This window comes from Poromitra crassiceps (genome assembly GCF_964638095.1).
Source record: "Poromitra crassiceps genome assembly, chromosome: 18".
NCBI classification, from domain to species: domain Eukaryota; kingdom Metazoa; phylum Chordata; class Actinopteri; order Beryciformes; family Melamphaidae; genus Poromitra; species Poromitra crassiceps.
This window is the reverse complement of record NC_139636.1, coordinates 9,063,019-9,076,718: the sequence shown is the minus strand read 5'-3', so window position 1 is coordinate 9,076,718 and position 13,700 is coordinate 9,063,019. Positions and strand designations below refer to the sequence as shown.

General features: G+C 44.4%; 1 protein-coding gene across 1 annotated transcript in view; it reads right to left on the bottom strand.

Annotated features, from left to right (window-relative positions):
* Nucleotides 1–13,700, bottom strand: part of LOC310792913 (cadherin-13-like) — a gene marked incomplete at both ends in the record, with an annotated part of 277,855 nt that overhangs the window by 167,026 nt on the left and 97,129 nt on the right. The window contains one exon of the mRNA XM_083654681.1: nt 9,640–9,753. Within this exon, the coding sequence (XP_083510807.1) occupies nt 9,640–9,753 (114 nt within the window). The remainder of the gene's footprint in view (nt 1–9,639; nt 9,754–13,700) is intronic.

Here is a 13,700-nt window from a genome sequence, read left to right as displayed (position 1 = left end):
GAGAGAGAGACACACACACACAGACAGAGCGAGGCAGAGATAGAGACTCACACACAGACAGAGCGAGGCAGAGAGAGAGACACACACACAGACAGAGCGAGGCAGAGAGACACACACACAGACAGAGAGAGACAGAGAGAGAGACACACCCAGAGAGAGACAGAGAGAGACACACACACAGACAGAGCGAGGCAGAGATAGAGACACACACACAGACAGAGCGAGGCAGAGAGAGAGACACACACACAGACAGAGCGAGGCAGAGAGAGAGACACACACACAGACAGAGCGAGGCAGAGAGAGAGACACACACACAGACAGAGACAGAGAGAGAGACACACCCAGAGAGAGACAGAGAGAGAGACACACACACAGACAGAGCGAGGCAGAGATAGAGACACACACACAGACAGAGAGAGAGACAGAGAGACACACACAGAGAGAGACAGACAGAGAGAGACATACAGAGAGAGAGACAGAGTTGAAGAGAAGAGTGATTGTGCCCGCGCACGTACGTGTGTGTGTGTGTGTGTGCGTGCGTGCTATAAGCATGCGTGTATAAATGTGTGTGTACAGGTATGTCTAAGTGTATGTGTGTGTTTATATGCATGCCAGGCCTGGAGCAGAGAGCAGGTGCTCTGCCTGGTTGTCCTGCCACTCTGGCCTGCTAATTAGAGGGACGAGGAGAGGTGGAGAGGCTGGCAAAGACGTGGGAGGGTGGGATCAACCAGAGGCCAGCTTTGATTGGTTAGCACAGGTCACCGCTAATCATTTAGCTCTCAACCACCTCAGCTCCTCAGCCAATCAGGTCACGGTGATGAAGAGGGACCCTCGTTAGGGAAAAGACAGATAAACAGCAGCAGGAAGAGTCAAGAGTGTCAATAAGCATATCTGCTTTGTCAAGAGGGTCCAACAGGCTGAGCTGTTGGAAGAGAAGATGCATTATGGGAAATAACTGCTTTACAAAAAAAAATACCAAAACTTTTATGGGCGCATTCCAACGTCCTTGGCTCCTCGTACTATTCTTTTCTTTTTCTTTTTTTACATTTCTTTCAATGCAACAACTGAAGGTGAAAATTGCAGCACTTTAGAGACAATCACAAATCACACAAGCACATAATCAAAACACGACCAAAAAGAGTTAGTGAAAGGAAAGAATATGAATGAGGTCTGATTTTAATGCCTGCATAGTAACATAGGTGCAAGCAAGCAAGACATTAATTAAGGCCCTGTGCATTGGAACACCTAAATGTATTGGAAGTTGTAAACCCTCATTAGTGTTCTGCTTGCACCTGTGTTACTTCCTGCCTTTTAGACACAAAATAGGTGAATTGGGTGTGAAGTGAAATAGGCTAATCACTCCGTCTCCTCCACTCTGTAAGCTCACGCAAGCATGCTGTCTTTGTGTAGTTTTTTCCACTCTTCTCATCAAAATGGATTCCACATCTGCGTGATGCATCGGTGGTCCGGGCACGTGAAATGTTTTAGCGTCGCACCGTACAAGTTCACTGCCGGTGAACATCGGCCACAAACGGAGCCTGATGAACATGTGGACAAAACAGAGGGGAAGTTAAAGGCAGGATCGCTCTGCTCTTCCTGAGACAATTAAGAGAATCAATTTGTCTAAACGAACGAGGCCACGGGCCGCCGGCGCTCCGACATCACTACATCTCACAACACGACTTGCCCACGTCCTGCTTTGAAGATGATGGTGGTGGTTTGGAATAATAATTTCTCCTGGTGGAAAGAAGAGAGAGTGTGAAAAAAGACTGAGATAAGAAGAGAGAGAGACAGAGAATAACAAATGGAGGAAGGAAGGAAGAAATAGCAGTAGAAGAGGAGACAGAGGGCTTGAAGGAGACAGACTGACAGGCAGAGTGAATCAGGATGCTCTCTGTACAGAAACAGTGGAACAGAGGTGGCAGACAGTCTATTCTCTGCGCTATATTAAAAACAGTGGAACAGAGGTGACAGTCTATTTCAGGGATACTCAACTTGCTTTGCCCGGGGGCCACTTTCGTGAAATGATAGAAGGCCAGGGGCCAGTTAATAAACAATCAATATACATTTTTCTGTAGCGGATTGTAGGTTTTTGGGGTGTCAGCCAGAGTTTAATCTGACAATGTTGTGCACACCGGATAGTTAGTTAGGTTAAGTACATACATAAGTGCCTGGGTAGCGAGCAGACGGCGGTATTTGCCAATTTAGCAGCTAAATCATAGATTATTGAAAGATATTCCATATTCCAGACTGAAATGCTATAAGTATTGGGCATTTTTTTTTTTTTTGCAATTCCATCGCGGGCCACACAGGGGGCGCCCGCGGGCCGCATGTGGCCCGCGGGCCGCCAGTTGAGTATCACTGGTCTATTTTACTTGCTATATTAAAAACAGTGGAACAGAGGTGACAGTCTATTTTACTTGCTATATTAAAAACAGTGGAACAGAGGTGACAGACAGTCTATTCTCCTTGCTATATTAAAAACAGTGGAACAGAGGTGACAGACAGTCTATTTTACTTGCTATATTAAAAACAGTGGAACAGAGGTGACAGACAGTCTATTTTACTTGCTATATTAAAAACAGTGGAACAGAGGTGACAGACAGTCTATTTTACTTGCTAGAAGTCAGAGATTGTGAGGGCCAGACTTTGAGGGCCCATCTCCCTCGCTGCCTAGCCATCTCACCAGGAGGAGGCGGGGAGCATGAAAAATGAATGGCTGCCATATGGAAGTGGTAGGTTGCATAAGGAAACGAGAGCTATTGGTGTGGAAAAATCAATTTGCTCCAGTCTCCGATGTATAGCTCCTATCGGGTAAAACTGCCTGCATTAGGCCGTCTTCTCATGCAAAGCTGAGTGTGGGGAGGCATGGGATAAAGGGATGAAGGCAGGATGGAGGGAACATGAGAGGGAGGGATCGGAGAGAAAGAGTGAAAGGACAGTGGTGGGAGAGAGAGATTGAGAGAGAGAGAATAATTTGTGTGTGGCATATGGGGGGACGCGTTATTATGGATCCCACTACAGTTGTGGGTAGAACACGCCCATTCAGACATATGTATGTTCTGACTGAGTCGTGCAACGGGTATTTTCATCTCGCCTCAATCTGATAGCCTATTTGAGGCAAGGCGGTGGTGGACGTGTCATGCCATAACGTTAAAGGAACACTCTGCCCATTTTCAACCAGCTTTGTATCATTAGAACATCAGTAGTATATCAGAAAACTGTAAACTGTTTTGAAGTCTGTCATTTAATTTGACAGTTATTGAGTGTTAAAGTGTGGACCAGTGACATCACTGGTCCACACTAACTCAAATTAATAACTCATTAACTCAAATCAACTCTCAATAACTGTCAAACTAGATGAATGATGAATAGTTTGACAGTTATTGAGAGTTTATTTGAGTTAATGAGTTATTAATTTGAGTTAGTGTGGACCAGTGATGTCACTGGTCCACACTTTAACACTTAATAACTGTCAAATTAAATGACAGACTTCAAAATCGTTTACAGTTTTCTGATATACTACTGATGTTCTAATGATACAAAGCTGGTTGAAAATGGGCGGAGTGTTCCTTTAAGTTACCTGTTATTTTCATTACGCTAGCCTGTTCCACGTTATAGTCTAAAACATTGTTTATCCTCAGACAATTTGACATGAGTGCAAGACTAAAGACCCCCTCCCGCCCCATTCACGTTAGTGCTGAATAGCAGGCGTTGTCTCCTCAAGTTTGCCTATGCAGATGTCTGAAATGGGATAACATTACTATGAATAGGCTAATATGGTCTAAAATATATGATCTTTCGCTTCAGAAAATATGACTTGATTGCAAGACTCAAACAAATGCCCGGTCATAAAAAAGAGTTGCACATCAGAACATTGCATGTTACATTAAGGAACGTACGTGACCATAATAGCTCCAAGCCAATCCCAGCACTTGAATGCTGCGTAGGTGGGCGCAGGGCGTCTTCTGCCCACAACTGCAGTGGGGTCCGACAGGGACTGGTGTTTGGATCGCCAAGTAGGCCAAGGTTCATTTTTCAGTTTTGACAGATTATGAACGTGCAGAGTGTAAGCTTTCAAATGATGTGTCAGATATTGAAATCTGAAAATAGTTGAAGAAGGTATGCTTACTTGAATATCGGTACTCCTAAAAGCAACATTCAGAGAAAATCGCCCTGAATGTTCTTGAGTTTAACTGAAACAGGTTCACTTGGTTTCCTGACAAAGTACTTAGTGATGATCCTAAAACTGTTGTTTGTTACGTTGAGTGGGTTCTTCAACTCCTTTATCTTGATTTCACAGTTGCCTACATGGTACACCTTTCACCAGGCCATGTCACAGACAGTATGGCTTGTGCGTGTAACAGTGTGTGATGGTTGGTGCAGCTTACTGTAGCCTACTGTAGCCCTACCAGCAGCTGCCGACCGCTTCAGCTCGATCCCCAGCAGGCCTGTAACACCTACTGATAACTCCTGTCCCCTGTGGACCAAACTTATCTGCTGAGTCTTCTATGTCTCTCTTCTCTGTGCTCCTCTGTCCCTGCTGTGCACTGGTGGAGAGATCCACTCATCCCTCTGTGGACTACGCATGCCTTCCCCCCCAACAACACCCACACCAAAGCCCCCGTGCTTCACTAGTGAGCTGGAGCACCTCCAGGCCCTCGCAGCGCTTCACACAGAGATCATTTAGAGCGTGGCGTTGGCTACGAGCTGGAGACCCGGCCTCCACGCTGCCATGTGGCTGTGGCTCTCCAGGGTACAATTATCTGTTATGTCCAGGGCTCAGTGTGGGATATCTCTTTTTTATCTGGGTCTCTGCAGGCTTATCTACAACAAAGAGGCTTGACACGGAGATAGATCAAAGCTATTTAATGCACAGAGCGGTCAGCGCAGACTCGTACGTGGGGTCCAGAATGAAACTTCGCTCGACCACAGGCCCCGAGGAGGCTCTTCTGTGAAATAATTTACCTCGCAAATGCACAATTATAATAATATAATAACTATTCAAATTATTTATATACCCACTGGCCAAAATGAAACAATGCATTTCCTTTGGAGGGGAAACTAACCGAGGAGGAGTTCAGGGTACAATTAGACTGTATATTTGGCCAATTCTACACAGTTCCAGCTGGCGAGTAAAATCCTTTAACGATAAATAAATACTTACATTAAGGTGGTGTGCCCTTTGAGAATATCAAGTCATGGGGAAAACACTCCCAGTCTAACACTGGAGGAAAATGATCTAATGATATGGCAATTTAAACTGTTGAGCGCTGCTTAACAATGATTGGCAAAGCGTGAGAGTGGTAATGCCCCCACATTAAGCCAAAAGCCCCTCTGGGACTTGTGTGTTGGTATACATATACATACTGTATACGACTAGTGAATACTGACTATTCCAATTAGAAATGATCAAATCTAGTCTCTGTCACAGGGGACAATTGTTGCCAAGAAACTCATTCTGCAGAAATGGAAGTCCCCCACTCCACCCTGTTTTCAGTTGTGGTTGGCGGACATGATCTCCATCATACGAATGGAGAGACTCAGGTTCTTGAGGACCAACTCACCTGGGAGATTTCAAACTATTTGGGACCCGTTTCTGGCCTACCTTGACGAGGTTAGCGGTGATGGGTGACTCGCCCGGCCGGTCTTCCTCCCTCGCGTGGGATCCCACTCATTTGTATATATGTACTGTATATATATTTGCAAGCATAATTTATGTATATTTACAAGCTGTAACTGGTGGTACTAGTGTATGTATGTTTTTTCTTTCTTTTCTTTTACTGTATCTGTGTTTGTTTTTGGTTTGTTTTTCTGTGTTCTAAAAAATCTAAATTGCTAAATAAAATATAAAAAAATAAAAAATAAAAAAAAAGATCAAATCAAACAAGTCCCAGGCGAGTCGTGGAATTTAAAAAGACCAAAAGGCAATGTGTGCCGTCTTAATGACAGCAGGCCTGCTAACGCTTCAGTATGGCCAAGGATTACAATGGATGTGAAATGTGGTTGCTGCAGCCTGTCAAACAGTGATGCTGCTGTAGAGTAGACTGGCCTGTCAAACAGTGATGCTGCTGTAGAGTAGACTGGCCTGTCAAACAGTGATGCTGCTGTAGAGTAGACTGGCCTGTCAAACAGTGATGCTGCTGTAGAGTAGACTGGCCTGTCAAACAGTGATGCTGCTGTAGAGTAGACTGGCCTGTCAAACAGTGATGCTGCTGTAGAGTAGACTGGCCTGTCAAACAGTGATGCTGCTGTAGAGTAGACTGGCCTGTCAAACAGTGATGCTGCTGTAGAGTAGACTGGCCTGTCAAACAGTGATGCTGCTGTAGAGTAGACTGGCCTGTCAAACAGTGATGCTGCTGTAGAGTAGACTGGCCTGTCAAACAGTGATGCTGCTGTAGAGTAGACTGGCCTGTCAAACAGTGATGCTATTCACCTTATGTAGCCACGCCCATTTGACCCGGTTGTGTGGTCGTGTGACGACTTCTGGCTAAAAAAAAGAGAGAAAAAGAAATGGCTGGCTGCTCCAATATCATCTAACTCTGAATTAACTAATAATTTAGCCAATTGTATGTAACATACCAAATAAAAGCAAACGGCAATGTCTAAGAATGCAACGCCATGTAACTGGCTCGTTAAGTCTCGCATTCCAGGGAATGCCTCTGCGGGTCTTATAGACGTACTGTAAGTGGCTCGAGCTGCGCTCGGAGGAGAGAAAACTATCTGAAGCTTCCTTTGTTGGAGTCCAGGTATGTTTTACAAGAAAACACTCGTCATTGTCAACGATAACGTTATCTGACCTGGCTAACAGTGGATACTCGCCGAGCTCAAAGTAGTAGGCTACATTCTTTGTTTTACCCCCTGCACTGTCCGCTACAAAAACAACTCTTCTTCATGACGTTCTTTCATATTTCGCGCCGTGACCGCCGGAAGTGTTAACACGACCCGGAAGAATTTGGCCCACCCCCGCGTCTGAACATAAGGTGAATAGAGTAGACTAGCCTGTCAAACAGTGATGCTATAGACTAGACTAGCATGTCAAACAGTGATGCTATAGAGTAGACTAGCCTGTCAAACAGTGATACTATAGACTAGACTAGCCTGTCAAACAGTGATACTATAGACTAGACTAGCCTGTCAAACAGTGATGCTATAGACTAGCCTGTCAAACAGTGATGCTATAGACTAGACTAGCATGTCAAACAGTGATGCTATAGAGTAGACTAGCCTGTCAAACAGTGATACTATAGACTAGACTAGCCTGTCAAACAGTGATGCTATAGAGTAGACTAGCCTGTCAAACAGTGATACTATAGACTAGACTAGCCTGTCAAACAGTGATGCTATAGACTAGACTAGCCTGTCAAACAGTGATACTATAGACTAGACTAGCCTGTCAAACAGTGATGCTATAGACTAGACTAGCCTGTCAAACAGTGATGCTATAGACTAGACTAGCCTGTCCAACAGTGATACTATAGACTAGACTAGCCTGTCAAACAGTGATGCTATAGACTAGACTAGCCTGTCAAACAGTGACGCTATAGACTAGACTAGCCTGTCAAACAGTGATGCTATAGACTAGACTAGCCTGTCAAACAGTGATGCTATAGACTAGACTAGCCTGTCAAACAGTGATGCATCGCTCTCCACTGAACAATTGACATGTCATCCTTATGCCCCAGGACAGCTGTCAGTAGAAATAGCACGCCACCTTCAAAAAAGGCAGAAGAAGCCACTATTTTTCCTTTTTTCTGTTCAAGCAGGAGCAAGAGACTGGGCATCAGCTTCCAGCCTTTTTAAGTGAGTCACATTAAGTATAGTTTTGATGAAGTTATTAACTGCTAACAGGTTATTAACTCATTCACTGCCAATATCTGACTGGCATTTTTGGCACAGGCCAAGTATTTCCATAATGTTTGGTCATCTTTCAAGACCCACAGTAAATTCTGTACTAGGACTACAGTGATGTCCAATACCTCGAAATGAAGATCTAAGTCTCTACTTTCACCCCCAAAAAGAAAGTTAGCTTTTAGCATGTTCTGTACTCTACTTATAACCCTTTTTATACACCCCATGTTCACCAAAAAAGCCTGTCTGGGAAGAGAAAAGGGAGAAAAAAGCATTTTTGTAAAAGGGCACAATCTCAGGCATAACTCACTCTCAATTCTTTTATTTTGAACTGTATTGACATCAGACATGTAAATATTATTCGTTAGGACACAAATGACAAAAAAAAATATATATATATATATATATATATATACACACATGAAGTGCTTTTTTTTTACATTCAACAATACAGTTTACTCGGTGTGAGTGTGCAGACAGACAGACAGACAGACAGACAGACAGACAGACACACCGACAGACAGACAGACAGACAGACAGACAGACAGACAGACAGACACACACACACACACACACACTCACACACACACACACACACACACACACACACACACACGATCCCCCTTTTAGATTTCTAACCCAACATAGGATAAGCAATAACCACGCCCTGTGGCGCTGGGATTGGCCAGGAGCAACACTGGAGGGCGAGCAGCCCAGCGATTTCATGAACCAACTGAAGAGCTCTTGAGAAGGACAGCGGGCTGCTGTGAGTGCCTTCTGCCCGCTGCTGCCTAGCTGTTCCTGTGTTTATTTTGATTTGTTCTGGTACACCGTCCTCGTCCATGTCTCCCTGTCATATCTATGATCGTTCCCGTTTTCCCCTCGGCTATTCAACACGTCCTCACCGCCCTCGCAAACTGATCGATCATTTCCTCATTCCTCCGATGATCAAACACATCTCTTGATTACTTTCTCCTGTTTTCTCCTGGCTGGCACAGAGGAAGGCGACTCCAGCTCGGCGTTTCAATGGCGTTTCTCCTGTCTGCACAAGGAAGCGTTACCCGTTCTCTGCTTTTCCTCTTGCTCAATTTCAAAACAACAGCTGCGGTATGTGTTTGATCGCGTGCTGTCGGCTACCCTTTGAAGGCAGGGACCTGTGTCTGTGTGACAGGCTGGGCAAGTGTTTGCTGCAGGCGCTGCACCAATAAAAACAAAAACACGTCAAACACGTCCTTGGCGGGGAAGGCCATTGCTGATAACACGTCAAAGACGTCATTGGCGGTGAATGAGTTAACTGCTACAGGCTAATGGGCTTTGACAGAGTTTAACAACATGGATTAGGCAGCTAAATTCAATCAATGTGTGGGTAGTGATGACATGAGTATGTATACTGGGTGTTGGGTGACCTAACTATCCCTGTTGTTGTTGTTAGTTATTGCTGTTAAAAAATAAAGATTTGCCTTAATTGTGATTTAATAGCTTTTGTATTTTGATGTCTGAATTGACTCCTGCCACAGTGGCTTGCCTCATGTTCTCAACAGACAGCCATATGGTTTGTGTGTTTGCTTGGCACGGCCAGTTGTTTTGTACTGTAGCACATTACATTAGCGGGACAGCTGTCAGATCTCTGTAGCTTCATTGGTTTCAATTTCAGCACTCTTGCAGAGTTGCATGTTTTGACGTTATAGTGTGGATAAACTTCCCCTATTGGCCTCATATCACATAACAAGGTGACGGGAAAAGAAAAAGAAAAAAGAAAAACACACAGCCAAGTTGCGTGTTTCTTACCCGGCCAATGTTCCTGGGAAAGGGAGCTCTCTGGTTCTCAGTGACGACCATAGGAGGGATCAGCAGGGATCTCCTAGACCTGTAGGGCAGCGTGGAACCCAGAGCCAGGACGTCCTGCAACACAGAGGATTCAACTTCACACTCTACATGCTGTCTGCTTGGTTATTATTTGTCTTCCCATGTCACGCAACGGGGGGAACACACTAGCAGTTGTCCTGCACAACCCTAAAAGTTGCTTGTTGGCAATGTTAGCATACAAAGAGCTAAGTTTCAAGTTTCAACTTGAAACTAAAGAGCAAGCTTCCTGCTGCTAGCCATAACCTTTAGTTGTGCAGTACTGAGCTGAGTAATGTTATTAAAATACCATCCCCAACACACACACACAAACCACTACAGGTGGTTTAATATGCATTTGAGAAGTCAAACTTGCTGAAAGGAGTTCCTCCGGGAGCAGTTCCCAATGTCTGTCTTGTGGAAAAGTAGTGTGTAAAGTCATCTCGCTTGTAAGACTATCTCCACACTTGGTTTCGTGCTGTACCAGCACAGGAGTGAGTCAGGCTCCACTTACTCTCACTCTGGTATAGCGGGGGGAGGGGGGGGGGGTGGGCGGGGTGCTCAGTTATCTTTACAACCATCCACCGAAAGTACCAAGCACGCCTGCACAATCCACATCTTTCGTCAACACACTTGCCATTTTCAGTGTGTAGGTTGCTAGCTTGGTAGCTAGCGTTATTGTTTCACAGCAGCGGAGGCATTTGAGAGCGGACACGCAGGGAGCGGAAAGGGATTTCCCTTCCGAAGCGACTGAAATGGTCGGCACCAATCGGCAGAGCTCATACCTGCAGCCTGAGTCAGACTATGTGTAAAGACGTAAGGAGATTTAAAAGGCAGGAAAGGAGACGAGAGGGGAGGAGAGCAGAGGAGAGGAGAGCACAATGAGCAAACCTCACATTGTATGTCCAGACATGAAATAACGGTCTCTGTTGCTTTCGTTGCAATTCAATTTACCGTATATATTTTTTTTACATTTTGACATTCAATTATTGTTTCCCCCACAGCCCTAGTGTTAATGAGGGCAGGAGGGAGAAGAGGGGGGGTAGGAGCACAAATAAGAAAAAGCAACAGAGATGTGAGGGGAGACAGTGGAAATGAACAAATGAAAGATGACAAGGTTTTCACTAAGCAGTTACATTGTTCGTGCACATGGGAGGCAATTTGAAATGTTATTTCCGCTCTTGAGAACACAATAGAATAATGAAATTTCATCTTCCAACCGCCAGCTGTTGCAAACAAAAGGCTGTTATAATATAGTGAGAGTGTTTTTCCGCTCTCTCTGCTTCACGTTGTGATCACTGATGCAGTCAGAGCCCTTCTGCCGGCGTGCATGTTGAAGGTACTCGGCCAATTTCGCCTGCTGTCCCGGGCATTGCTGCACCCCCTCTGCCGATCTGGGGAGAGGTGAAAAATTGTGCGAGACTCTGCGGGTCATTTCCATGTTAATAATCAAAAACACTGGAAGTCCTCCTCTTCACCTTCTTTTCAGGTGTGGCTGATGGACTTGATCTCTGTTGTACAGATGGAGAGACTCCGGTTCCTGAGAGCCAACTCGCTTAAAAAGGTTCTCAACCATCTGGGAGCCCGTTATTTTGGCCTACTTTGAGGAAGTTAAGAATGACTAGTGACTGAGGTTAGGGATGACGGACGGCTCGCCCAGATGGTTTCCCAGAAACTCCTTGCGTGGGTTGGGTTCCCATGGTTCTCCTACAAGCACATAAGGCAAGGCTGGTAGCACCACGTTGTTATATGCTCAATGTCAATGATTATGGGTTTTTTCACTTTCTTTTATTTTCATGTGTCTGAGCCTGTTTGTTTGTCTTGTCCGTGTATTGTTCTATAAAAAATAAATAAAAAAAAATCTAGAAAAAAATAATAATCACAACACCATTAGGTGGAATTTCTCATAGAAACACAGAGGTTCAGAGACTTATACCTGATTTTCCTTATTTTGATATTTATCTATAGAGATGAGACAAGACTTTTTTCCAATTAACAAGGCTCATTTAATTATGTACATAAATAATTTGATGGTCAAGGTAGAGGTGTTGTGGGTTTTTGTAAATTATGCTGTAGTGGAACCTTTTGGCTTTCTCTCCAGTATTCCAAACATAATATAGCTCACAAAAGTGTGTAAGTTAGTGGATATTAAACCATAGGTGTGAAAGATGGAGGGGGAGGAGGAGATAGTGTGAAAGAGATAGACAACAGACACAGGAAGTAAATATAATTATCAAATGACAGCTAGAGAGCAAGCAAAGGAGAAGATAATGTGTGTTGTAATGTGCTGTACTGTGAGCTGTTGTGCTGCGGTAGCAAGATGTCACATCTTAGTCAGAAAGCCTTAGACTACTGAACATTGAAAGCCTCGTGGGAGAAAAATCTATTTGTCGTTGCTGGATGAGGGTTTTGCTCAGGATGCAACACATTTCATTCCATGTGCAGAAATGGGTGAAACTCAACAAAAGCAAAATAAATTGCGCTTTTGGACTCAGATTATTTTTCCTCTTATCAGTACTTGTTACATGTGAATGGTGCTTGTTTATGCCCCCCGAAGGCAAGAAAATGTGCTGTTGTTCTGCATAACAGCCAAAACAACAGAGAATAATATAGAGGGAAAAAAGTCCATCTCTTGGTGCATGCATTTGTTAAATTGAAATGCATTCTTCCATTAATTCACATATTGATCTCTTGTGAAAAAGGGGAATAAATGAGTGTTTGAATTCAGAGTTTTGCTCCTAATAGAAATCATTCATCAGCTGCTTCTGTCCCTCTGGGCTTGTGTCACAGCAGCTAACAGCCCCCAGAGAGGAATTAAAAAGTGATTGTCTCCACCTTCGCTCACAGCACTTATCATTACGGTACTTTCTGCCACCAGAACATTTGTTATGCCAATAAATTCAGCCTGGGATGTTTCCGCTCTGCATTACAGAGGAAACAAAGAGAGGTTTGAGACAAAGACATTTCAATAAGAACAAGTCCTGATGTGGGAACTGGTCAGTGGTAATGAGAAGAAAGCTGCTCTTTCGCAGATAACATGATTAACGGGGAAGAAGCATCAAGGCATGTTGAGATGGGGGATTTACAGCTCAGCATCCTGAAGTGGTCAGTCTGGTCAGTAGACGATTTAAATGAATGCACATGCTCACAAGACTTTTTCAATGGCTGGTGCTAACAGAGACTTAACTTACAGATGTTACTCATTTAGTTTCACAGTGCTGCTGCAGTGCTGCTGCAGCACGGTCATATGACTCCCTTAACACATTGAGTGCCAGCCGTTTTTTCAATCCTGTAGGTAAGTTGTGCCAGGTTTTTTTTTGAGGATTCTGGCTCATTTTACAAGAGCCGAGGATTCTTTTCTGTTAAGACTTCGTGAACACCAATCATCTAAAAAGAACTAATAGAATGTGTGCTTTCTCTGTCTAAAAGAGTTAGTTTGCAGAGTTAGTAGTTATGTAGATATTAGCCGTTGAGTACAGCATGGTTTCAGAGATTTTCAGAGAGTTTAGAGATAAATGGATTTTTAGAACCACCTCACGTGCCTGTGATTATGGGTGCCCTTGGGCAAGTCTGTATACTGTATTGTGTGTGTGTGTGTGTGTGTGTGTGTGTGTGTGTGTGTGTGTGTGTGTGTGTGTGCGTGCGTGCGTGTGTGTGTGTGTGTGTGTGTGTGTCTCCAAACTCCTCCCTCCGTCTGTGCTGCGGAGGGAGGAGGCTCCGCGGCCGCTCTCGGGCAGTCTGGACTGTAAAACTGGCTCGTTCGTTTCTTGAGGTGTCGGCTGAGAGCTTTGAAGAAGCTTTTGCGATTCTGGTCTTATTTATGCGCAAAGGTACTCGAGTGTGTGTGTGCGCGCGCGCGCGCGCGCGCGCGCGCGTGTGTGTGTGTGTGTGTGTGTGTGTGTGTGTGAAATCGAAAGAGTTTTCGCCCAGCTATTTCCTTGAAAATTAGATTGGCTTATCCAGCGGACCCGTGGCTGTGGCTTTCTCTCTGTCTGGAGAGAACTGTC